We start from the raw sequence: 25344 nt of genomic DNA, 5'->3' as shown, positions 1-25344 counted from the left end.
GGCGATGGGCGGGGCCAGGGGAGGGGCCTCGGGGCTTGCACTGGCTCGGTCCCGCGGTGACGGCGGCGGCGGCGGTGGCGGCAGCGGCGGTCACTGGCATCGGGGTGCCTAGCTGAGCGGAGCCCATCCCGGGGGAGCGCGTGAGTGCGGTGGCGGCGGCCGGAGGGGGCGGGGTCCGGGGATGGGGGTGGGGAGGGGCATGGAAAGAGCTGGGCGCCTAGCAGCCCGGATCTCATGTTGGGGCGGCGGCGGCGGCGGCGATGGGGGAGCGGTCACCAGGAAAGTTTGCGAGGGCCTGGGGCGCGGGGGACGCGGGGACGCTGCGGAGCTGGCGCGTGTGTGCGGGGGTGGAGGGCACTCGTGCCGGGAGCCAGAAGAAAGCGGGGAGAGGCGAGGGTGGGGCGGGACCGGGGGCGGGCCGAGCGGCTCGAGGGCTCCCCCTCCTCCTCCCGCCCCTGCCCTCACTGGTCCCCTTCCCCGGCTCCCATGGCACGCCCCCAGCCACCCCAGGCAACCCCCACGGTCCGCGCCGCCAGTCCGCGGTCTGTTCCTTCGCGGGCTGCTTGGCATCTCGCGCTGTCCTCGGCTTCTGCCGCCCCCTCCTTCTCCGCCCTTGTCTGCTCCTCCTCTTCGGCTGGCCGTTCGATGTCCGTAAGCTCCCCACGGAGGCCCTCCAAGCAGCCCCTTGCCCTGAGCTGTTCCGTCTTCCTGCTGGCCCTCCCTCTTCCCACATTTAACCCTCTTGGACGCAGTAGTCGCACGTCCAGCAGGAGACCTTTAGGGACGACCCTGCCTGCCCTTAGGGTGCTTGCCCAGGGCTGAGGCTACCCAGCTCCTTCCCATCCTTTTGGGGCAGCCTTTACTCCCGGGGCTGTCTGGCTCGCCTAGACCATTAAGAGTGCGGAGTTCTTGAGGCACTGCGATTCTGCAGCTTGTGGCCATGGCCTTGGTTTCTTGGGGCTCCTGGCTGGGGCCTCTCTGCTGTAGCCACGTCCCCTGTTGGGGACTCGAGCCTGTTTTCCTCTCTGCAGCCTCTTATAACCGCAGAGGTGTCCATCAAGCCTGCAGGTGAGAGGGTTTTCTGTTCTGGACTAGTTTTTTTCTGTTTCTAACCACCCACACCACATCCCTTGTAATGATGTTCAAGGACAAGGAAACAGTCTTGTGTATTTTTAATTTTATTTTTTCCTGTCATTCCTCCCACCCCCCACGCGTTATTCTCCCCCGTACCAGGGATACAGACCGTGGTAATTGGCTGATCAGAGATTGACATTGCCAGAGTTTCTCTCCATGCCCTCTTTGAAATAAGCTGGAACAGGGTCAAGGAGGATAGGGATGTCTTTTGCAAAAACTGGGCACCACAGGTCGTTTTAGAACTGAGCTGGAGTGGGAGCCGGACTTTAAGGTTGCTACACGGGGCGGGTTGGAGAGGGTTGGGTTGCCCTCCAGGGCTGTGTGCATTCCACACAGGGCTGTGTGAGGCAGCTTCCCCTTGCTTTTGAACCAGAGGGGCAGTGCTCGTGATTCACCAGGCTGCAGAGCCTGAGGGGGTCTTGTGGGTGGGAGGGTGCTTCAGCTGCCAGGGTGGGAACTGAGGAGGTGGAGTGCCTGAGGAACCAGTGACTTTTGGGGACGCGAAGAAATAGTCTAGGAATGCAGCCTGTGGTAGGGGGCACTGAATGTAAGTCATGTTAATAGTGGCCAACTTGTTACTTATCACTTCCCTGCTTGGAATTTTGCATGCATTGTCTGGCTTGAAACTCAAGTCTTAATACCGTCTTTTTCAGATAGGGAAAAGTCACACAGTTCTAAAGTGGTATGCCTATTTAGCGGTTAAATCTTATAATATCGGATCCAGAAGTTCCTGTGACAGGTTACTACCGTGTAGTTATCATCTGGTTTAATTTCTTCTGGTCACTCAAAACTTTGGTCTGTCTCCAGGCTAGAGATCCACACACATTTCCGTTTCACAGGCTGTCCGGGACCCTCCCTGACTGTCCTGGAAGGCAGAACCCTGGGGAGTTTTCCTCCAAGTCAACCCCCCCACGCCCCATGTAATCAAGCCCAGTCCTTTCTCCCTGCCCATCCTGGGCCGGCTCCTCCTTCCCTTTGGCTAGGTCCTGGAAATCCAGTGGGAGGCCATTGCTATGGTAACAGGACTAGGCCCTGGCTTTACCTCATCAAATTCCAAGCTGAAGCCAAAACGATTGAGAAATTAAAGGGAAAAAAATGTATTCCAGATGTTTACTTTTTATTTCTTATTTCCCAGTGTTTGGATGAGACAGCTCTGAGAGAAGGAGGGGGGGTGCAGGGATGTGGAAGGAGAATGGGGGAGAAGGGGGTAGGGAGCCACTCCCAGCCATAGGGGGAGGGAGGAGACTGGGAAGAGGGGGGCCGGCAGTGGGGCGGAGCCCCAGGTTGGGGAGGAGCGGGTTTTTCCCGTCTCCCATGAGGTGATTCCCGAGACTTGAGACTTTCAGGCCCTCTTGCCCCGCCTGGAGGGTAGATACCTTTAGTGGGGCTGCCTGACCGAGAGGGGTGTCTTGAAGACTGTAAGTAGGGTGTCACAGGAGGGAGCTCAGGGGTGGCGTGAGTGGAGGTCGCTCTCTGATGCTCCCCGTCTTTGATGTTCGGAGCCAAGAGCTGGAGAGGTGTAGTAAGGATGTGGCTGTGGGGACCTTCCGCACCCCTCCTGTGGGGACCTCCTCGACCTCCTGGAGTCAGTTCTCTCTCTTCCTGTCCCACACAGCCTGGGTCAGAAATAGACTTCCTCGGCCAAGCCTGTTGCCTCGCCCAGCCCCTTTCCTTCTCCGCCTCCCCCTTTCCTGGGTCTCCAGCCACCCCAACTTAACACCGCTTCCACTTTCTCCAACAGGGTCCGCCGCCTGTGATGAAAGTCGGGGAAACCACTGCCATGGCTTCCCCACTGCCCCAGGAGATGGGGGAGGAGCTGGCGCCTCTTGGCTCTGAGCCAGGTACCAATGGGTGATGGGTGCAGGGTGGGGCCGGTGACTGGGAGGGTGGGGAGGGCAGAGGCTGCACCTCTGTGCTGTCCTGCCAGGTAACTGAGTGACAGCTGTGTTCGGTGAGAGGCAGCAAGGGTGGAGTGAGGGCCTTGGGAGCTGGGAGAGTGAACAAGAGCCCCAGCAGGTGTGGACGCAGAATCTTTATGATGGGTCCAGTAACTTTGAGAAGGAGACACTGAGGCACGGGAGATATAGAGCGCATTTCTTTCTCCTTGTCTAGACTTCTTTTTTTTTTCTATTAATGCTTAGCTGAATGAGTGGGTGATACGGGATTCTATTATAGAAGGGCTGTGGACGTGAGTAATCCCTGAGGTCTTTTATTTGGCATTAGAGTGCCTTATATACAAGGCAGATTTCTGGTCTTTTTTTTTTTTTTCTTCCTGTGGCAGATTTACTTCTGTTTGACATAAGTCAATAGTAAGTTTGCATTCCTGATCATGAATCACATGACATTGAGGAGGTAGCCTGGGAGTATGCAGGGATACGGGGGTGGTGGGAGGAGCTCACCTAGGGTAGAATCTCCACTGTGGAAATACGGTCCACACTGGGTACCTGGGCTGACTGCTTGGTGGGCTCAGACAGATGAATATATTCATTTGCTCATTCATTTATTTAATAGGTAAATAAATAAATTTGATAGAGAAATCAGGTGCCATAGCAGCCACAGATAGCTTGAGCTTTTAAGAAGGGGAATGGGTGAACACAAAATGAGTTTGGAAAAGGTAGGCTGCATCTGGGATGTGAAGAATCGAGGCAGGTTTTCATGGAACAAGAAGCACATACTTGAACCGACAAGGATGGGAGCTTACTGGAGTTGGAGGCTGGGAAGAGTGGGTGCAGCAGGAGTCACAGGCATTTCTGTTCCACCATTCTCCTGACAATTCCAATGAATCCTTCCTTTCGATAGGTGACCCTCGGGCTAAACCACCTGTCAAGCCTAAGCCCCGAACCTTGCCCAGTAAGCCAGCTCTGCCCGCCAAGCCCAGCCTCCTGGTTCCTGTTGGGCCTCGGCCTCCTCGGGGTCCCCTGGCCGAGCTGCCTTCTGCCCGAAAGATGAACATGCTGGCAGGACCCCAGCCCTATGGTGTTAGCAAGCGTCCCCTCCCATTTGCACCAAGACCTGCAGCTGAGGCACCTGCCGTAGAAGTTACCCAGGAATTCGGGAAAGAGGATGCTGGGAAAGAAGACTTACCCCCCTTAACACCCCCGGCTCGGTGTGCTGCCCTGGCCGGTGTGCGGAAGGCCCCTGCCCCCTTCCGTCCCTCCTCCGAGCGGTTCACCGCCAGTACGGTCGAAGAGATCCTGGCCAAGATGGAGCAGCCTCGGAAGGAGATCCCTGCTAGCCCTGACCGCCTCTGGGGCTCCCGCCTCACTTTTAACCACGATGGAAGCTCTCGATATGGCCCCAGGACCTATGGTACCCCTGGACCCAGAGAGGATGATAGGACCACTGCCAAAGGACAGTCCCAAGAGGGGACAACTCCTGAGGAGAGGTGAGAAGTCTTGAAGGGGCCAGGGAGCAAGTGGACTCCAGTTAATTAGGTGAACGTGGGTCAACTGGTCTCAACCTCAGAGTATCTCTGTGGCAAATGGTGATGTCATTGTGCTCACTCTCTTGTTCTCTCTCTCTCTCTGCGTGTGTGCGTGTGTGCATGTGTGCGTGCACAGTGCTGGGGACTGAACCCAGGGCCTTGGGCAGGTGCTTTATCACCCACGGCCTTTATCACTGAGCTACCACCCCAGCCAACCATAGTTCTCTTTCTAGAGTGGGTGCGTGGCGTGCCAGAGAGGCATAGGGTTAAGTAGATCAGTGTGTAGTCCACAGAATGCATCCATACCCATGCTCCTTGGAAGAAGACTGTTAGGTCTGTTTTAGAGACTGGACAACCCAGGCTCCAAAGTGACTTCCTCCAGCCTCTCAGTTTGAATGTCTCTCAGTTTAAAACCTGTGATCAGTCTTAACTGCTCGCTCTCACGATCAGGGCACAGGCTTAGCCTATGAGGACCGTGATGGGAGAGAGTGGACAGCAACAGGTCTTAATGTAGTTTCAGCTAATTTCTGCATAGAGATGTCTTCCATCTAGAGACATTTTCCCATGGTGTATTTCTTACCCGTAGCTGCCCTGCATGTGAAGGAAACCTGGCTGGGAGGTGCTTCCTGGGTTAGTAGCCACGGCGTGGCCGGGAGGTGAGGGATTTGGCTACCCAAGGCTGGAGAGAGCACCAGCCTGAAGCCTGCTTAGTTAGTTCCAATGGTTGCCTTCTCTCTCCCTCTGTGGAGGCCAGACCTGTTGTGGTCTGGGCTGAGCCAGTAGCTGAAGGAAGGCCCTGCCCTGCCCTGCCCTGCCCTGCCCTGCCCTGCCCTACCCTACCCTCCAGCTTTCCCTTCTCTCACCTGAAAACACCTGGTGTTTGGGCTGGGACATTAACCTTTGCATATCCAGGACTCCCAGCCTGGATTCCTCCTTCCATCCGTGAAGGGTTCAGTCTTGGAAACCCCCACCCCCACACCCCTTACAGTCATTCAGGAAATATCAGTAGGGCTGCCAGGACTAGCTACATTCTAGCCACAGAAGAAACTTAACCCCTTAGGGACTAGGAGAGGGAGACATTGTTTCCTTAGGAACCCCTGAGTGGTCTGGAGCCATGTGATGTTCCTAAAAGGGAGGGAGATTTTAACCTGTGTGTGCAGGGAAGGGAAGGAAGTTATGTCCTGGGCATTTTCTCTCTGGACACCACCTAGCTTCCTTATCCCAGGTTCCAGGCCAACCTCAGGAATAATAAATCCTGCGGTGTTTAACCTTTGGGTACTGTTAAAATTGCTTATCCCCTTTTCTGTTTTGTGACAGAAACAAACATGAAGATAACATTCCTTATCTCCCCTCTGTCTCCCTTCCTCTCAGGAGCATCAGTTCTAGCCCGGCAATGAACGGGGACCTGGCTAAGCCGACCAGCTCTGAGCTACCTACTGATGTGAGTTGTCTTTGTGTTGTGACCACAGCTGTGGTAAAGTAGAACAGATGAGTCTTCTGATTTCACCTCTTATGCTTTCAGAGTTTAGATGGGGAAACTGAGGCCCATGAACTTGCTTAGGGACTGGCTTCCAAGTCAGATTTTTTTTTTAAAACTCCCAGCCAGTGTTCCTGGTCATCAAGGTGCCTATGCATGGTTGACCATGATGGTTAGGGCAGTTCTTGTGATATCCACAGCACTGACCAAGCCCCACTGTGTGCCGAGTATGTCCTAGGAACATTAGTTAATTTAGTCCTTTTGGCACCTCTAGCTAACAGGCCTTGTAAGCCCCTTCTGAGAATGCCAGGATTTGGGCTAAGTAACTCACGTTACTTAGCTGGCTGTTGGACCTGAAGAGTCTGACTCTAGAATCCCACCTGGTCATACTGCTGCTTCTGGATTCAGAAAGGAAAGTCTGGGCTTCCTGTTCATTCCTTCTCTCCGATGAAGCCTAATGTCTTGAGCAAACCATGTTAAAAACGGCCCTTGCATGGAGAGCCATTGTCAGCCAGAGGCTGTCCCACGTACCCGGGAATGGAGCCCTGAGTCTGTGTAATTGTATGCTATGTGTTAGGACATTAGGGAACAAACTGTGCATTGTGCTGCTGTCAGGCCCTCACCTTCCAAAGGGAGCCAGTCAGAGACTAGGCTAGACGTCCTGGAAACTGGCATGGACACAAGGTGTTGCCTGCATGCTCGGAGAACTGGGAAGGTCACATGCCGGTGAGGATAGCGAGAAGTCCTCACTGCATAGGTCAGGGAGTGAGCCTGTGAAGTCTTAGGAACAGCATTCTTGGCAGAGGACTCGGCAAACACAGCAGCAAGGAAGCCAGAGGTCTGGGGGTGCAGGAGAGGAGGACTGGGTGGTACTGACACCAAGAGGCTTGGAGGCCTCTGAGGCCTCTGACTTGAGCAAGGAGAAGCTACCACCGAGAGTCTGAAGTCAGAGAAAACTGCCTTAGTTGGGAAGACGTCTTGCTTTCTTCAATAAGGGGCTGCGGGGAAGTCCGAACAGCAGCAGGGATCAGTGAGATGTTGTTATGGCTCGGACCCTAGAGGCAGCTGTTGGAGCTGGCGAGTAGTCGGATCTGGATTGAAATCTGCAGATGATAAAGAGGGGATATCCAGAGTCTCTTGAGGAGGGAGGGAGGGAGCACGCAGCATCCATGAATACCCCACAGCTGTGGCCTTAGCATGGGAAGGATGAGGTTCCCACATACTAAGATGGGGACTTTTAAAGGCAAAGCGTAACTGGGAGACATATGAGGAGTTGGCTTTTGGGTTTGTTGAGATCACGATGCTCTTTAGACGTCCAGACGGAAATGTCAGCTGGGTGACTGAGTAGAGTGTGATGACCTTTAGGGGAAGGGAGTGTGTTTGAAGGAAGTCTTGGAAGTGACCAGTGTAGAGACGGTGGCTGAGACTGGCTCAGGTCACCAAGGGCACAGGTGGAGACAGGGAGGACAGCTCCAGGCCTGGACTGCGGGGGGTGGGGGTGGGGGGCAGCAGTTGCCGGTCCCTCTGTGGGGTTGCCTCTGGTTAGCATCAGTTTAGCTCAGTGACCTTGGCAAATAGGTGTAAGACCTGGAGAAGAAAGCCTCTTTGGAGTGAGTCAGGAGAGGTGGGTTAGAGGAGCTGTTCATACCTTCAGGTAGCAATACTTTCCGGAAAACAGATGGTCGCTAGAGAGAGGTGTGGGGCCAAGAGCCATCTCTCACTTTTTCCGTCTCTGTCTCTCTCCTGTTTTCTGCTAAGACAGAAGAAAATAGAGCAGTTGGTTTGCTGTGGGAAGGACTGAGGGGGAGGGAAAAATCAATGTTAGAGAGAGAAGAGGGGTTGGCCTTAGCCTGGAGCAAGGACACTGCCTGGTCACCAAGGGGAACCGAGCCCTCAGGCTGCCCGGCTCCTGGTGGTGGACAGGAAAGGGTACAGAATGTGGGAGTTCTCTTCTGTTCTGAGGGAACCGGAAGCAAGGCCATCATCAGCTGAGAGGTGATAGGAAGGAGGTGTTGGAGGTTTGAGGATAGACTTGTAAATACGTTATTTGTGGGGGTGAATGGAAAGTAAGTTCGGTTGGTGGGCACCCAGGAAGCTGACCTCCGCTGTCACTGCTGTGTGTTTTCTCCAGCCACAGCTAACTCCCCAAGTGCCAGGGTTGGCAGAGAACATTTACACAGCTTCAGACAGCAAGGTGAAGGGAGCGAGGGTGCCGAGGATTGTGTTGTATAAACGACAACTGTTGGTGGGAGTGCCAGAGAGTTGAGGTCTGGGAGGAGGGACGGGGCTCTGAGGAGGAAGTAGGGTGACTGACCCTTGCTTCCCAAGGGGGTTGAGGAATGCCAGAGAGCTGGGAACGTGCGAGCAGGACAGATAGGAAGTGGGCTGGGCTGGTAGCAGACTTAGAGTTGAGACTGGAGGCAGTGGCAATGCAGTTATTGGGAAGGATTGGCGCTAAACGTTTGACCCCGGAAGAATGCAGGGCACCGAATCAGAGTGTAGGAAATCAGGATGCTGGAAGAGTTGACTCTGCCCTTGAAACCACAGGGATTGTAAAAGTGATACCGGGAGGCTTTTGCTAGTCCAGGGGCTGCCATTTTCAAGGAGTGAGTGGCTGTCCGAAGACTGGCAAAGGGCTGGGGCCTCAAGGTTACAGTCCAAAGGCACCAGTGTGGGAACTAGATTATTGCAGACAAGGAGAGTGGGGCCGGGGCTTGAGAAGAAATAGAATTCTTCCTGTCACTCAGATGCAGCGGACAGTGACATTGGAGGCTAGAGGTCACAACCTGCAGTCGTGGGCACAGAAGTAGGGGCCAGTGTCAGCATATCTGGATTGGAGTGTCTCAGTGCGGGAGAACCGGGGACTTAGCGTGGCCTCTGCCTCCTTCCTCTGCTCACAGTAGCCACAGCTGGCCTTTTATGTTTAAGATACCCCAGGCCCAGATGCACAGGTCTTGTTTACTCCTTCTCTAACTCTGAGGTGGAAAAGACTCTGTAGGGAGGAGACTTCTGTCATTCTTTGCTTGAATCCCTGGTGTTGGGGCTTCCTCGGGCAGTGCTAAGACCCGTGGGCGCACAGAGCACAGGATGGGACTTCATTCCTCTCTGGGATGGTGCTCCTGGGAGATGGGTGCTCTGTCCCTTTTGTTCTGAGCAAGCCGTTTCCCTTCCATTCATGCGTATCTAGGTGGTCAGAGCCCCCTGCTTTCTTCTTCCACATGCAGCCTCTTGGAGAAGATGCTTACTTAGGTGCGCCTTGGGGTGGGGTTTGAACCACTGAAGTATAAGACTGATCCAGGTGAACAGAGCTGGGTACCTTTTCCGGGCGGATGACCCGGTGGAGGAACCCTGCGTGAATTCACTTCCTGGGCCTTTCCCAGCTGACCCGAGGTGTGCTTGAGCCTGGACCCAACTGAGGAGTGACTGACAACTCTTGATCTTTCTCTTGTAGGTTTCCAAGACCTGCATCACCCCCAGTTCAGACCCCATTTCAGAGCACGGAGGCTGTACCAGCGCCATCCTACCCGCTGACGCCTCCGTCCCGGCCTCCGAGTCTCCCCGGCTTTCAAGCCACCAGAGTTCTCCCCACCGTTCTCAATTTCCAGAGCCCCTGAGTCCTGCGGCTTCTGAGGCTGCTGTTTGCCCCCATGTGACTCCAGCATCCTTCAGTGCAGCCTTGCCTGATGAGCATCCCCGCCATTCCCCTAGCTCAGAGCTGCCTCCCGAGGCAACCCTCAGACCCAGTAGCTCTCCTGTGGAGACAGTCTCAGGGCACCCCAGCCTAGAGCAGCCCCCAGCCGTCTTGCCTCAACCCCTGATGGAGGGGGCTGAACTGCCAGACCTTACACGAACGTTCCCATGTGGGGAGGAGGCAGTAGCCAGGAGTCGCACAGAACCCTGTCCCAGCAGCCTGGCTCAGCGCCGATTCTCAGAAGGGGTGCTTCAGCCCCCTACCCGGGACCAAGAGAAGCTGGGGGGCTCGCTGGTCTCTCTGCCTCAAGACCAGGGGAGCCAGTCAGCCTTAGATCGTCCCTTTGGAAGTGGGACAGAGTCCAACTGGAGCTTGTCAGGGTCATTTGAGTGGACCTTCCCCACGAAGCCCTCTGGTCTGGGTGTGTGGCGGCTGGATTCCCCACCCCCATCTCCCATTACCGAAGCCAGCGAAGCTGCAGAGGCCGCTGAAGCCGGCAGTTGGCCTGTCTCTGCCAGGGAAGAAGGAGTGTCCCAGCTGGGACCAGGAGCCCCGTCGTCTCCAGAGAGTCCAGGGAGACCTATTTCTGGGGTTCAGGGAAGTGATCCAGGTGTCTCCCTATCCCAGAGAGATGATGTAGAAAGTCAGCCTTCGTCCCTGGCTGTTCTTTCCTCTACAGTTGAGGGCCCATCTGAAACACCCTTACTGCAGGCCGAGGAGAGCTATGAGGACCAGGAGCCACTGGCAGGGCAGGAGTCTCCCATTGCTTTGGCCACCAGGGAAGCAGCCCTGCCTGTTCTTGAGCCAGTCCTGGGACAGCAGCAGCCGACACCCCCTGACCAGCCCTGCATCCTCTTTGTACCTGATGTACCTGATCCTGGGCAGGCACTGCCGTCTGAGGAGGAGGTGGTAACCCTAGGCTGGGCAGAGACTACCCAACCCAGGACGGAGGCTCAGGACCCATGTAGGGTGTCCCCAGAACCGACAGGCCCCGGAAGCAGTTCTCGCTGGCTGGATGATCTCCTGGCATCTCCACCGCCCAACTCCGGCAGTGCCAGGCGGGCGGCTGGATCTGAGCTAAAGGGTGTTCAGTCACCAGGCACCTGCTCGGAGGTGAGGAGGACGTCGGGAGGGATGCGGCGTCAGGGCTCTCTTAACATGGGTACTACAGAGCAGAAGGTAGCTGTGGACCCAAACCCCATATTGCTGCAGTTGATATCAGAGCCGTATATGGTTTAGCTGTTTGCGTTCTGGTCCTGACCATCCATCCTAGGAGTGAGCCTTAATTGTAAGCTTTGTCCTTTTATAGAGATGTGTATGCATGCATGCATGTTCACACCTGCGTGTGTGTGTGGGGGATCTCTGTCCACCTTTTTTTTTTTAAACATTCTGCCTTCATATATGCCTGCTCGCCAGAAGAGGGCGCCAGATCTCATTACGGATGGTTGTGAGCCACCATGTGGTTGCTGGGAATTGAACTCAGGACTTCTGGAAGAGCAGTCAGTGCTTTCAACCTCAGAGCCATCTCTCCAGCCCTGTTTACCTTATTTTTTTTTTAAGACAGGGTCTCACTGTGCCCTGCAGTTCACCCATTTACCTAGGCCAGCCAGCCCGCCAGTGAACAGTGAACTCCCGGCATCCTCCTGTCCCTGCCTCCCTGCCGCAGGGATCGTAGACACACGCCCCTGTGCCCAACTCTTTTGGGTACTGGAGGATCTAAATTTGGGTACTGATGCTTGTGCTGCCATTTCCCCTGCTACCGTGTTTGCCTATAATGAAGTGGAGCAAGAGCTCTGGCCCTGCATAGTCTTTGCGAAGTAGCCAGCCTGTTATTTATTCCTGGGAGTATTATACAAGGGAATGCTGTGTAGACTGCGGGGGCCTGGGTTTGTCTGACAGCAGAGCTGTGTTACCTGGGCTCAGCGGCCCAGGTGTAACCATGAGTCAGATACCTCTCTGTCGTCTGCCTCAGAGTCTGTGTATGTAAAGTGGTGATGCCCACCATTGGCTGGACCGCAGAGAGCCAGCCGTGATTGGCTGGACCGCAGAGAGCCAGAAGACTCAATGAGTTGGGGCATGTAAAGTACTGGGGCTAGTGCTAGTGTCGGGCTCATTATAAATAGTTTATGAGCGTTGGCTTTACAACTGGAATTACCGTTGAGTTCAAGATCTGTTTTGTAGACCAGCCGCTGAAGCCCGGAGGAAGTGGTGTCCTGTACAAAGTTACCCAGCAAGTTGGCAGCTGGGCCTAAGCCAGCACCAGCCTCGTTGTCGGCTCTGTGCCGTTTCTCATGCCAGGCTGCCTCTGCATTGAAGGGCTGGGGATCCAGGTGGCTTTTAGGACAGATTTTTCAGTCCTGGACTGGACTGGTTGGGGTGGAGCTGGAGGCAGGGAGGAGCCCCCCGGAGGCCCTCTGGAGTTTTGGAGGAGGAGGGAGGAGGAAGGGGTTAACAGCACACTGACTCCTGCAGTAGGTGTGTCTGTCCCAGGCTGTGAGTGACTCAATTGGCTTCTGGGCGGGGCTGCCAGAACTGCAGCTGCTCCCAAGGCAGGAGCAGGGCCAGGGCAGGCGGGAGCCAGAGCCGTCGGACAGGTCCTGGCTAGGGGAGCAGCCTAGCCCCGTCCTGGTACCTGGCTCACCCAGCAGCCCCAGGGTGGTCAGTAGGGAGGTGTGGGGCATGGCCTGGCCCGGGGAGAGGGAAGCCAGTATGTCTGTCCTGGAACGGCTGCTGGCCAACGCGGCACTGCGGGACGAGGCTGGCAGGCTCCGGAGCCCGGAGCCCCAAACCCGCCCGCCCTCTGGGGTGAGTCAGGGAAAGTTGGGTGGGGGTGCAGGGAGCCTTGTGCCCTGAGTTTTCTGGGCTGGCCGAGGGCGGAGTCTTCCTGGGGAAGGCTGTGCAGAGGGCCTGGGTGCTCCTGGGGGCTGGAAGAGCTCTGGGTGGTGCTTTGCAAGGTAAGTTGCAGATCCGTTGCCCTTCACCGACGGTGTGCCCCCTCCTCCCAGTCACGCATTTAGGCCTCTCTTTCAGGCTGGGTTTCTCCTGGCAGCTAGCCAGGTCTTGCCCAAGGGCTGTAAACATGATCACAGGACTGTCTAACTGAGTGTCCATGTGTGCCAGGCTGTTCAAATGCTTCACGCAAGTCACATGGAGTCGGAATTATCTCTTTAAGGTTGAGGATCCTTAGGCCCAGAGGAGTTAAGTGATTTACTCAAAGTCACACAGCTGAAATCTGGGCAGCTTTCTCCTGCCACAATGGGGCTCTGAGGCACCAGGTAGCCATCTTTCTCAATTAACTCTAAGCCTTCTTTCTCTCTCCCCTCCCCGCTCCTGTTTTCCAGGGCCTCCTTGGCTGGGCCCAGAAAGACCTGCAGAGTGAATTTGGGGTTGCAGCAGACTCACACCCCAGCAGTTTCGGCCCTGCTAGCTGGTCTCAGGATGCTTCTCAGAACTACAGCCTAGGAGGCCGGAGCCCTGGTGGAGACCCAGGCCTGGGGAATAGAGACTGGAGCAGCAAGTGTGGGCAAGGGTCCGGGCAGGGGGGCACTAGGGAGTGGGCCAGTAGATGCAGCCTTGGCCAAGAGGTGATGGGAGCTAGTGGCGGCCAGGATGAGAGCGAAGTGTCTGAACATGAATGGGCAGTGGGCAAGCCAGCCCAGCTTAGCGCTCAGGGCCCAGAGTCTGATGCACAGGAATGGGAATTCAGGAAGAGGGATTCAGAGGGCACTTACTCCAGCCGGGGCAAAGAGCTCCGGGACCAGGAGTTCGGGAAGAGAGATTCCTTGGGATCCTTCAGCACCCGAGATGCGAGCCTTCGAGACTGGGAGTTCGGGAAGAGAGATGCAGATGAGAAGCATCAAGAACTGGGGATGAAGGACCTCTCTAGTGGCTACAGCAGCCACGATGCTGAGAAGCAGGACCGGGAGTTTGAGAAGCGAGATTCTGTACTTGACATCCGTGGCAGCCCGGCCACAGCCCCACAAGACCAGGAGTTCGGGAAGAGTTCTTGGCTGCAGGATTACAGTGGCAGCTCAAGGGCTCTCAGCTTACAGGACAGAGGTTTCGGGGCGCGCACCCTGAGCTCCGGGTTCAGCCCCGAGGAAGCTCAGCAGCAGGATGAGGAGTTTGAGAAGAAGACCCCAAGTGGCGAAGACAGGTTCCACGAGGCCAGCAGGGACATGGGCCACCTGGAGGAAGGAGAATCTGGGGACCTGCTGAGCCCTAGCACACCGAAGTTGCAAGATGGTGCCATCAGGCAGAAAGACCAGGTCAACTGGGAAGATGGTGGTTCCAGCCAGGAGATCACAGGGCTGCAGGGGAGAATTCAGGCAGGAGGAAGTCAGAGCCCCAGCAACGTGGACTCGGAAGACAAAGAGAGAGGGCAGCGAGGCTGGGCTGGGGAGTTCGGCCTTGGTGTTGCAGACCTGTCGGAGGCAGCATTTAGTCCCAGGCATCAGGACTGGAGCAGGGACTTATGCATGGAGGCTCCTGGGAGCAGCTATAAGTTTGGCATCATTGGCAATGACAGAGTGAGTGGAGCCGGCCTCGGCCCTTCCGAGAAGATAGGAAGTGGCCACTTTGTGCCTCCTGGAGAGGCAAAGGCCGCGGGGGCCCTGGACTGGACTGACCAGCTAGGTCTCAGGAACTTGGAAGTGTCTAGCTGTGTGAGTTCCGGGCGTCCAAGCGAGGCTGGAGAGAATGTTGTGGGACAGATGGGCTGGTCAGCCACCCTGGGCTTGAACAATGGGGATCTGACCCGTCATTTGGGCACTGGAGGTTCTGAAGAGCCCAGGGGAATGGGGATTGGGGAGAAGGACTGGACTTCTGATGGTGAGGTGAGGAGCAGGGATTTGTCAGGACAGGGAGAGAGAGGAGGGCACAGCCAGGCCAGAGAGAGTGGTGTGGGGCAGCCCGACTGGTCAGGTATGGAGGCTGGAGAGTTCCTTAAGTCAAGAGAGCAAGGAGTTGGACAGACAGATTGGACACCTGATCTCGGATTGAGAAACATGGCCCCGGGGGCAGGCTGCAGCCCTGGAGAGCCCAGGGAACTTGGGGTGGGTCAGGTAGACTGGAGTGACAGCCTAGGTTTGAGGAATTTGGAGGTGTCCTGTGACCTAGAGTCGGGAGGTTCTCGGGGCTGTGGAGTTGGCCAGATGGACTGGACCCAAGACTTGGGACTCCGGAACCTCAATCTCTGTGGGGCCCCAAGTGAAGTTAGGGAGTGTGGGGTGGGGAGAGTGGGCCCTGGCCTAGAGCTAGACCCTAAGAATAGTGGCAGTTTGTCCCCTGGTTTGGAGAATGAAGACCCCTTGGAGACCAGGGAGCTGGGGGTCGGTGAAACAAGTGGTCCAGACACACAGGGTGAAGGCAGCTCATCACCTTCCTTGGAGACCCATCCTGAAGACACTGGAATGGATACAGGAGAAGCCCCAGGCTTAGCCAGGTGAGGTACAGATGGGACAGGGAGGGAACGCGCAATTGCTCCTTAAATGAGCAATTTTTTTTAGGAGGGAAAGGCAGTTTTCCCTGTGGACTATGGTGGGAAGGGGAGTCCTCTAGGGTTGTGAATGTTTTACATTCAAGTTTTACGTTTTACGTTAAACTTGGAAACACAAAACAGATACATTCTTTCTTGGGGGATGAATGTAAAACTTGAGGTACTATTTTGCAACTCATGTTTTGGGCTGAGTTATGACTGTCTAGGGGAAGTAGAATCTGCCACATCTTTGGTGGTTTCTGGTAAGGTGTGTGTGTGTGTGTGTGTGTGTGTGTGTGTGTGTGTGACTGCGCATGCGTGCGTGTACAAGTGCACTTGTGTGTGGGAGCACATACATACACGCTTCTGTGATTATGGCATGACTGCCTCTGCTAGTATTTCTTTCACTGTATTTTTGGGACAAGTTCTCTTGCTGCTCCGAAACTTGCCAAGTAGGCTATGCTGGCAGGGCCAGTTAGCCAGTCAGCCCCAGGGGATCACCCTGTCTGTCTCTGCTTCCCCAGTGCTGGGATGGCAAGTGTTACCAAATAATCTATCTTCCTGGTCTAGTTTCTGGTGAGCTCTATAGCCGTAAGCTCTGATGCCAAATGAGCTAGGTAGCGGAAGGTGACCCGTGGGTGGTGACTCTGGTTGTCCGGCCAAGGGGCGGGGACTAGGTGACCTAACCTGCCTGTCATGGACAGAGCCCAGAAGAGCAGTGGTCAAGGAATCTGAAGGTGTTGAGAACCAAGCCCCAGCCCTGTGACCTTGACCCCAACCCCTCCTTCCCTTCTTCCCTCTTTATATTTTGAGACAGGGTCTCTCTGTGTAGGCCTGGGTGACCTCAGACTCCCTGTGTGTAGGCCAGGCTGACCTCTAATTCAGTGACATCAGCTTGCTTCTGTTTCTCAAAGGGGTGCTGCTTGGGGAAGAGGACTTTTCTTGGGGGGCAGGCTGGTAAGATGGATGTTCTAAAGCCAAGAAAGGCATGGCGTGTCTCTTGTTGACGCTTTCACCCACCGAGATGTGGCTTTCTTCTCTCCGGCATGTAGAACTCTTTACCTTTTCCAGTTCCCGAGTGGGAGCTGAGGGAGGTGTTGGGTGGGGGCTGTTCTCGTTGGAAGGGCAGATGGCGGTGGGAGGAGAGCTGGAGGGACCAGGAAGGGGCTAGGGAGGCTCTGGGAGGGGGTGAGAGAGACATTTGGCTTGGAGGTGGAAGTGGGAGAAAGCATAAGGAAGGGTGTTCTCAGGTGACTGGGCTGAGGAGTGGAGGGTAGGGGACAAGGAACAGCGGAGGTTGCAGTGGAGAGTGTATGGGGCGGAAATGTGCAGAATTCAATGTTGGTGGGAGGGCCCTGTGAGCCTGGACTGGTGTTGGGCTCTGAGCTCCTGTTTCTGCCGTTAAACCTGGGAGGTCCTGGTATATAGGAGCGGTCCAGTCCTGACACACGTGATCATGGGGTCTGTGCTCCTGTTCTCATTTTTCCTCCTGGGACTCAGCCCTCTGCTTGAGTGTTCAGTGATGCATTGATATTCACAACAGCCCTGTGCAGCAGGAGAGGGACTTGGGTCCTCTTGTTAGAGTGAGATGGTGTGACCCGCCTAAGGTCACAGAGGCTTCAGTGTGCCATCCTGACTTCCTCTGGCGGCTGCTTCCAGGCATGGCCACTGTATTCAAAACAGATTCCTAAGGAGCGGGGGTCTGCCCTGCCCCACTGGGGTTGGCTCTTGAGGGCGAGTGGCCTTCTCTTCTGTGGTTCAGCACGGAGGGGCGACGCTCCCTGAAGACCTGCCGGGACAGTGCCAGCTTGAGGATGACTTTGATGGGGCGGCCCCCTGAATCTCCACACCCCAAAGCACCCGTGCCTTTCTGGACATGCTACCATGATCCATCTGGTGTTGTCACCCAAGCTTAGAGTTTAGCTGGAACGCAGACAGCCGAGCCTCATTGTATGTAGTAAAAAAAAGAAAAGAAAAGAAAGAAAAAGAAAAACAACCAAACCAAAAAACACGTTTCTTGCATAGCTGGAAGGGAAGGGAAGAGAAGCATTGTTTGTTGGCTCTTGTGGATGCCGTGTTTTCTGATGCATGGCCTGAAGCCAAAGAGCTGTGTGCTCTGTGACCATGCCTGGGAATGAGTGTGTCTGATAGCCTATCTAGGACTTGAACCAAGTTTTCCAGACTTCCCTGACTAATGCCCAGCAAGTTGGTGCTGTGAGCATCTGACATGGGGCAGTTGATGCTTATCTTCCAAGAAAGATTTGGAGATTGCCTCTGTATCAGGAAGTCCTGAAGAATGGGTCAGGGTAATCTGGTCCCCATGTTATACCCATCTCTGTGACCTCAGGCAAGTGACCTGAAGCAATGGCCTTTTCTCTTCAGATGTCTTTGGCCTTACCTTAGGACCCACATCCTCAGATGTAAATTGAGAACTTACTCCAGGCTCTCTTGGGGTTTTTATGAAGAAGCTTAACACATACAAATCCCCCTCTTCTGTGGTAATTACTTTTAAAAAAAACACTAGTCACCTGCATTTGCATCTGCTTTGCAAATTTGAATGCTGGAGACATTTCTGTTGCGGTCCTCACGTTGAATGAACACATCCCTTATGGCAATCATTGGTTGGACGGCTGGCAGGAGTAACTATGACAAGCTAGTGGGGAAGTGGGTGTCCCGAGTTGTTCTGGATCAGGGCCCTCTCACCCCAGTGAGAGTGGTGCTTTTGTCTGACAGAGCTGGTCCAAGGTCCTCTATTTTCTGGCCTTTGGGTCATCCCTTGCTCCTGTCCTTTGGACTCAACAATACAAAACTTCCCAGCCAGTTTGAACTCTTTGTAGGATCCACGAAGACTCAAAGATCAAGTCCAGCTACCTCATTTCAGGGATGGAGAAACTGAGGCCTAGAGGGGGAGTATTGTGAGTTCCTTTCTGTCCCTGTAGGCCCTAACTTTGTTGTCCTCTCTGAGTTCCTTCCCAGTTCCTCTCTGGTATCAAAGCCAACTTTGTCCCATCAACTGTGTCTTCCCAACTCTGACCCTGGTGTTCCCTCTTAAAACCTTAGACACGAGGACATGTTGCAGATTGCCCCCTGTATTTGCATGTGAAGCAGTAGTGGAGGGTAGTGTTGGGCAGAATAGGTAATTCAGAAATTGGGCAGCATATGGGACAGGTTTAGGTGAGGCATCGTCTCAGCCAGGAGCCTCTGATCAGGAGGACCATCGGAGCAATGTATGTTTATCACATATCAACCACATTGTAGGTGCATGTTTCTGCCAGGAGGCCCGGTTCTGGGATTTCTTTTGATTCCCATTTATCAGATAAACTGGGGCTTGCATGGGTCATGCAACTTGAGGCCAAGGCTGGCACAGGTGCGGGGTAGAACCCAAGTCTGTAGGCTGAGCAGGCTCAGCTCCTAGGTCCCTCCCCCTCCTGTCCTTCTAGAAGGCCACCCCTAGGTTGTGGATATCCTGGGATCTCAGTAAGGGCAGCTTCTCAGATGCAGAAGGCAGAGGCTCTTGGGTAGGTGTACTCTCCATTCCACCCATAGAACCCACTCCGCAGGGTCCTGACGACCTCTGCCCTCAGTGGATGGAGAGTAGATCTTTCTGTCCCTTCTCAGTTGGTCCACATCTCTTCAGCTGCCTTGTTGTCCCGGCTGGGTGGGGTCCCGTTGCTCCCCTCTTGCCTCCTCCCTGTCTCTAAGCTGGCTTCAGGGTCAGTTGGGTTTGGCTGCTGTCCAGGCTCTTGAGTCCTCTGTCCTGCTGTGCTGTGGCCTCTGCCACCTTTTCCCTGCCTCTCCCTCCCATGCTGCTTTAATTTCCATCTGTCAGCAGCTTATGGAAGGACAGACTGACACATTTCCCCCTGTCCTGTCTCATCTTCTTGCTCAGGCTTGACTCACCGGCCTTCTGCAGAATCACAATTACCCAGCAGTCTGGCTCTCAGGCATTGCCCACGAGCCTTTACTGCCCCTGCGTGTGTCAGGGTGTGGCTTTGTGTGTGTGTGTGGGGGGGTGTGGTGGGTACCAGCACACACCCAGCCTGTCCTAGGTGTGAGATCCGTGGGCATGTTTTAGGGAGTGGCGGCCGGACATGGTGTGGGTGGTGCCATCCTGGCATTTGGGCTGAAGACACATGCTGTGCTGTAGTCTAAGGTGGCTGACCCTGCCTGATGTTTGTGTGGTTCTCATCTCTGGAACAGAGGTACATTTCTGGGGGCACAAAGATGAAAAGGATCTCCCGGACAGGCAGTGGAGGCAGATACTCAGGATTGAAGGTGGTTGGGGCTGTAGGTTAGAGCTGGCGTAGGCTGGAGTCCATAGCTCTTAGAGCTGAAGAGCTGTGTTAGCCAGACGGCTTCTGAGCATGACGTGGACTCTGCAGAGGCCACCAAAGTGCAGCCCTGGAGAAACGTCCCGGGTGAGGGAGGGCGCTACTTGTCCGAGATGGCCGTGTGTTCTGCGCAGGTTCAGTGGGACTGGGGATACAGGGTGCAGGTGTGAAGGGGCCGAGGATGTGATGAGGGTGAAGGAAGGCAGGTGGTCCGACTCCTGGCTCGTCCCACCCAGGCACGTGCTCCCGTATGGTGCTGGAGCCACGGTAACCTAGGGCAGCAGTAGTAAGTGGGATTTCTGGAATATCCTGAGTACTGGATGCTATGTGGACAGGCTTTGGTCTTTGTTTTCTCCCTCGCTAGGGACTCTGTAGAGGATCACAGAGTATTTACAGGCAAAGGGCTTAGGTACAGATGGCTGTCCTAACCCAAAGATCTAATGCCCAAAATCTGAAACTGTAAAAAAATTTTCTTTAGATTCTAATTATTTATTTTTATTTATTTATTTTTTAAATTTGTTTTGTTGTTGTTGTTTTTTTTTTTTTTTCAAGACAGGGTTGCTCTGTGTAGACCTCACTGTCCTGAACTCACAGAGATCCACTTGCATCTGCCTCCTAAGTGCTGGGATAAAGGCATTTGCTACTACTGCCTGGCAGATTTGCTTATTCTTTAATTTTATGTGTATGGGTGGTTTGTTTGCATGTATAGCTGGGTACCATGTGCATGCAGTGTCTGTGGAAGCCAGAAGAGGGCGTTGGACCCCCTGGACCTAGAACTGGCTGTTGTGTGGGTCCTGGGAAGTGAACCCGGGTTCTCTGGAAGAACTTCCAGTGCTCTTAGCCATCGAGTCACCTCTCCAGCGCCTTGAAGTCTGGAACTTTCTGAGTATGACATCACATAGAAACCCATACCTGGCCCCAGTGACAGGTCACAAGGTACAGATAAACCAAAATTGCTGCAAAGTTACCTCACATCTACACCTGTGAGGTAAATATGAGACACAAAGTGATTTTTTTTTTTTTTGTTTAGGTTTTGCTATACATATAACTCCTTACGAGGCTAGGAAGACAGCTCGGTCAGTAAAGTGTTAACAGACCTGAGTTTGGTACCTGTGACCGCAGTGCTGGGGAGGCAGAGACAGGAAGGTTTCTGGGACTTCCTGGCCTGCCGCCTTAGCCTACCTGAAGAAAGGTCCAGGTCGGTGAAAGGGAGCTTGCGCGGGCTAGGAATGATGTCTGAGATGGTTCTTTGGCCTCACCACACATGCATTGACCCACAAAGAGATCTCGTTTTATGCATGTGCAGATATTTCAAAACGTGGAAAAGTCTAAACTCTGAAACTGGAGCAAGCCTGCCGTGTGATGTAAAGCCTTGTCGGGGCCTTCCGAGCAGGGAATAGATCTGCGGTCTCACTGGTCAGTGACTGACCCTGGTTTCTGGCCTCTCCCTTTTGCAGCCCCGGCAGATGTCTGGCTCGCTCCCCACCTTCTGGCTCCCAGAGCCTTCTGGAGGGGATGATGGCAGCCAGTGCCTCAAAGGCAGCTACCCAGAGGGAACCAGCCGCTCCAGGCCTCAGGGTTCTGTTGGAGGAAGAAGGAGCCGTGGCAGGTGTTGGGCAAGGGGAGCCTGAAGAGTCTAGCCAGGACCCTTTGCCTCCCTCGAGGCCTCAGCCTGATGGTGAAGCCAGCCAGGTGGAAGAGGTGGACGGCACCTGGAACCCTACAGGGGGGGCGAGGCAAGATGAGCAGGGGTCAGCCCTGCCCCCCCAGCGGCCTCCCAGAGGACCTCTGCCTAGCTGCCCCAGTGAGGACTTCTCCTTCATAGAGGTCAGTGGAGTGTTGGGGGGTTAGGGTAAGTGGGTGATGGAGTCAAAGCCCCATTCTCAGAGCTTTTCTGAGCGGTCGATGGGAGACAGACACAGCCTGGGGTGCCTCGTGACAACGAAATCCCCTCCTGGGGTCATGTTGAGGGGCTTCCCTTCTGGGGTCGTGTTGAGGGGCTTCCCTCTGGGGTGTGGTGAGGGGCTCCCCTCCTGGGATGTGGTGAGGGGCTCCCCTTCTGGGGTCGTGTTGAGGGGCTCCCCTCCTGGGGCCGTGTTGAGGGGCTTCCCTCCTGGGGTGTGGTGAGGGGCTCCCCTCCTGGGGTGTGGTGAGGGGCTCCCCTTCTGGGGTCGTGTTGAGGGGCTCCCCTCCTGGGGCCGTGTTGAGGGGCTTCCCTCCTGGGGTGTGGTGAGGGGCTCTCCTTCTGGGGTCGTGTTGAGGGGCTCCCCTCCTGGGGTGTGGTGAGGGGCTCCCTTCCTGGGGTCGTGTTGAGGGGCTCCCCTCCTGGGGTCGTGTTGAGGGGCTCCCCTCCTGGGGTGTGGTGAGGGGCTCCCCTCCTGGGGTCGTGTTGAGGGGCTCCCCTCCTGGGGTGTGGTGAGGGGCTCCCCTCCTGGGGTGTGGTGAGGGGCTCCCCTCCTGGGGTCGTGTTGAGGGGCTCCCCTCCTGGGGTCGTGTTGAGGGGCTCCCCTCCTGGGGTGTGTTGAGGGGCTCCCCTCCTGGGGTGTGGTGAGGGGCTCCCCTCCTGGGGTGTGGTGAGGGGCTCCCCTCCTGGGTGTGATGCAGGACGTGGGTCAGCGATGGTGATGATGTTGGCATTGTTTTGAGCAGGACACTGAGATCCTTGACAGTGCCATGTATCGGAGTCGTGCCAACCTAGGGCGTAAGCGGGGACACCGGGCCCCAGCCATACGGCCTGGGGGTACCCTGGGCCTCTCAGAGACAGCAGACTCAGATGCTCGGTTGTTCCAAGATTCAACAGGTATGATCAGTGTATTGAGTGGGGTCTGTGTTGATGTCAGGTTTTGGGGAAGCATAGTGTCTGCCTTGTTGCTCAGGTTGTGATACCTTTCCCTTGACACCTGCAGAGCCAAGGGCTTCCCGGGTGCCATCTTCAGATGAGGAGGTAGTAGAGGAGCCTCAGAGCCGCCGGACACGCATGTCCTTGGGTACCAAAGGGCTGAAAGTTAACCTCTTTCCTGGCCTGAGCCCATCAGCCTTGAAGGTACCATCAAATCATTCAGCACACACACCCGGCCATCTGGCCTGCCAGCCCTGAACCCAGCATTTCCTTCCATCCATCCCTCCATCCCTCCCTCCCTCCCTCCCTCCCTCCCTCCCTCCCTCCCTCCCTCCCTCCCTCCATCCACACCCACCTGTCTGTTAATCCATCCATCTGTTCATCCACCCACCAATCCATCCATCCATCCACACCCACCTGTCCGTCTGTTAGTCCATCCATCTGTCCATCCTCCCACCAATCCCTCCATCCATCCACCCATCTATCCATTCACCCACATGTCCATCCACCCACTCATTTCTCCATCCATCCACCCATCTGTCCATCCACCCACATCCGTCCCTCCATCCGTCCATCCCTTCTCCCATCTCTTCTCTTACTATGCTAAAGACGATTCTGGAAGGTTCCCTTTGTTCCTTGCTCAACTTAGTTCAGTGTGCCAAGTTTGATGGAAGAAGGAATGGGATATTCTTTCGTCTCAACCCCTCCAGGGTATTGTGGGGGTTGGGGAGTGGGCGTGGTCCACGCACATGAGTATCTCCTGTGAAGGGAGATGCGTAACTGCAAATGGGGATACGTAACAGCCATGGGCAGGACCGTTCGGTAGAAGGAGTCATTTCCTGACTGTAGCTAGGCATGGGAGGTGGCTTGGGCATGGTTTCTTCTAAGCAGTTTCTCTTAGCCTTGAGGTTGGTGCAGGAATTGGCTCCGGGGTAGATAGGACATTGCCTGCAGAAAGGATAGACAAGCAAAGACGTAGGTGCAGGAAGTTACCGCTCTCTTTCTGATGTTCAAGTGTGAGAGGTTCAGCTCTGTGGGAGGCAGATCTGTGACTGTCTGTCTGTGGAGGGGTTCAGGCTGGTTCTGGGCGCTGTACCCTCTTTGTAAAGGCCTGGCCTTCTGAGTTTTGCTGCCTGTCCATCTTTTGTCTGTGTCGCCCAGGCTAAGCTGCGCTCCCGAAACCGCTCAGCTGAGGAGGGGGAGGCGACAGAGAGCAAATCAAGCCAGAAGGAGTCCTCCGTCCAGCGATCTAAGTCCTGCAAGGTCCCAGGGCTAGGGAAGCCCCTCACGTTACCCCCCAAGCCAGAAAAATCCTCAGGGTAAGTCACTGGGTTCTATCTAGGTATCTCCTGAGCTTCAGGTGTTATCTTGAGAAGAGGAAACCCACTTTGCAGAAATAGAAAACTGAGCTGCCTCACATTAAGTAGAGGTCCCAGGCCTGCAACTGAACCCCAGGCTGCCTCTCCTGGCCGGAGGGTAGATCTTCTCACCTTGTGACCTTTGCACTCTGTCTTCCAGGTCAGAAGGATCATCACCCAACTGGCTACAAGCCCTGAAGCTAAAGAAGAAAAAGATCTGATTGAGGGACAAGGTAAGGCTGGGCTCCTGGGCCCTGTGTGGAGAGCTTGGGAGGCCCTGAACTGTCCTCTCTCCTAGCCCCTAAGGCTCTCCTCTTTCTGTGAGAGGCTGGAAGGAAGCAGGAGAAACCAAATGGAGCCTTGGTTGGGTCTCTTGGCTCCTCTAGGTTTGTTCCTGGGGCTGGAGTAGATCCTGGGATTGACGAGTGGGAAGCACTTCCATCCTAGCCTGTGCCCCTGTGAGCTGGGACGGTCCTCCAGCTCCTGCGCTTAGCCTAGGCCGGTCATCTTCTGGTCATCCAGCCTACACAGTTCAGAGCTCCCAAGTATGGGGTTCACATGAGGGAATCAGGATGGCCACGGGGCCTAGGAAGCAGAAGCCTTGTCTCTTCTCTGACCTTTGCCCCCTCTCCCAATTGCAGGTCCTTCCATCTGGCAGTCTCAGGCAGTGCCATTCCTGTGGGGTCCCCAAGTGAGGAGACAGCTGGAGCCCTGCTAAGGCTCAGACTGCAGCCCCCCTCCCCTCCCCTTCTGAGGAGCGTCTGGAGGCACATTTATGCACTTTGTATCACCGTCCCAACTTCTTCCAGCCCGGATTCCCTGACCTTTCCTCTCTTCCCTTTACCCTCTTCGCTTCCTTCTTCAGCTCCCCTTGGGTTTTCTTTTGATACCAATTTATAGCATTTTTTATAAAAGCCTTTGATTTTTGTAATGGGTGGGCCCCATCCCAAGCCCCATCCCACCCTTCCCGCCAGGTGCCCCACAGAGACCAATGACATTTTACCACTTGAAACAATGAATAAAGTTTTTTGGGAATTGGTGTTGTGCAGGACTGTGGTATGTGGCGGTGCTCGTGTCCCCCATTCTGGTGCAGCATTTGGAAAACGCTACTTCTCCCTGTGTTGGCACAGCCTGTCATTCCTACGACAAAATAGTTAAACAAGCACCCCCAGGGAGGAAAACTTACTGTCGTACGGTTTTGTTCTATTGTGGCGGGGTGGGCAGGATAGAACAGAGCAGGGACGTTATGGTGTCTAGGAAGCAGAGAGAAACCCTTTTATTTTTGTGCTAGCGGGCGTACCTCTTGTTTCTAGTCTACCTGGTTCCCAGCCTGTCGGGTACTCGATGGTCATTCAAGATATTTCCTTTCTGGAAATGCCTCCCCAGACACAGGTGTGTGCTGCTGATCTAGGCTGTTCTCTCTTCAGTGGGATTAACCGTTGTACTCTGAGCTCGCTTAGACACTGGCCGTGCCACCCACCTCCTCCCACTCTCTGGACTTCTGTCTCTACAGGGTGGTGTAGTGGGTTGGTTGCTGATTCAAACACCGCCACCCCGTCTCAGTAGCTTGACACAAAAATGTTTATTTCTTATGGTCCAGTCAGTCAATGTGGT

The 25344-nt window shown here is 55.0% G+C and overlaps 1 protein-coding gene across 2 annotated transcripts; it reads left to right on the top strand.

The window, feature by feature from the left end:
* The first annotated feature begins 20 nt into the window (after positions 1 to 20).
* Positions 21 to 24769, top strand: Tnks1bp1 (tankyrase 1 binding protein 1). Of its 2 annotated transcripts, none has more exons than XM_038336291.2 (12): positions 21 to 140; positions 2876 to 2975; positions 3934 to 4519; positions 5930 to 5999; positions 9487 to 10839; positions 13068 to 15169; positions 20991 to 21360; positions 22183 to 22333; positions 22440 to 22576; positions 23534 to 23691; positions 23891 to 23963; positions 24372 to 24769. In XM_038336291.2, the coding sequence occupies exons 2-11, from the start codon at positions 2891 to 2893 to the stop codon at positions 23949 to 23951; spliced, it is 5073 nt and encodes a 1690-aa protein (XP_038192219.1). In that variant the 5' UTR covers positions 21 to 140; positions 2876 to 2890; the 3' UTR covers positions 23952 to 23963; positions 24372 to 24769. The 2 variants fall into 2 exon arrangements, with proteins under 2 accessions (XP_038192219.1, XP_038192220.1); XM_038336292.2 differs by lacking the exon at positions 21 to 140 and adding an exon at positions 527 to 1068.
* The last annotated feature ends 575 nt before the right edge of the window (positions 24770 to 25344 follow it).

Source organism: Arvicola amphibius, chromosome 7 (assembly GCF_903992535.2).
Source record: "Arvicola amphibius chromosome 7, mArvAmp1.2, whole genome shotgun sequence".
Lineage (NCBI taxonomy): Eukaryota > Metazoa > Chordata > Mammalia > Rodentia > Cricetidae > Arvicola > Arvicola amphibius.
Note: the sequence above shows the minus strand (reverse complement) of the source record. Positions and strands in the feature narration are given on the sequence as shown.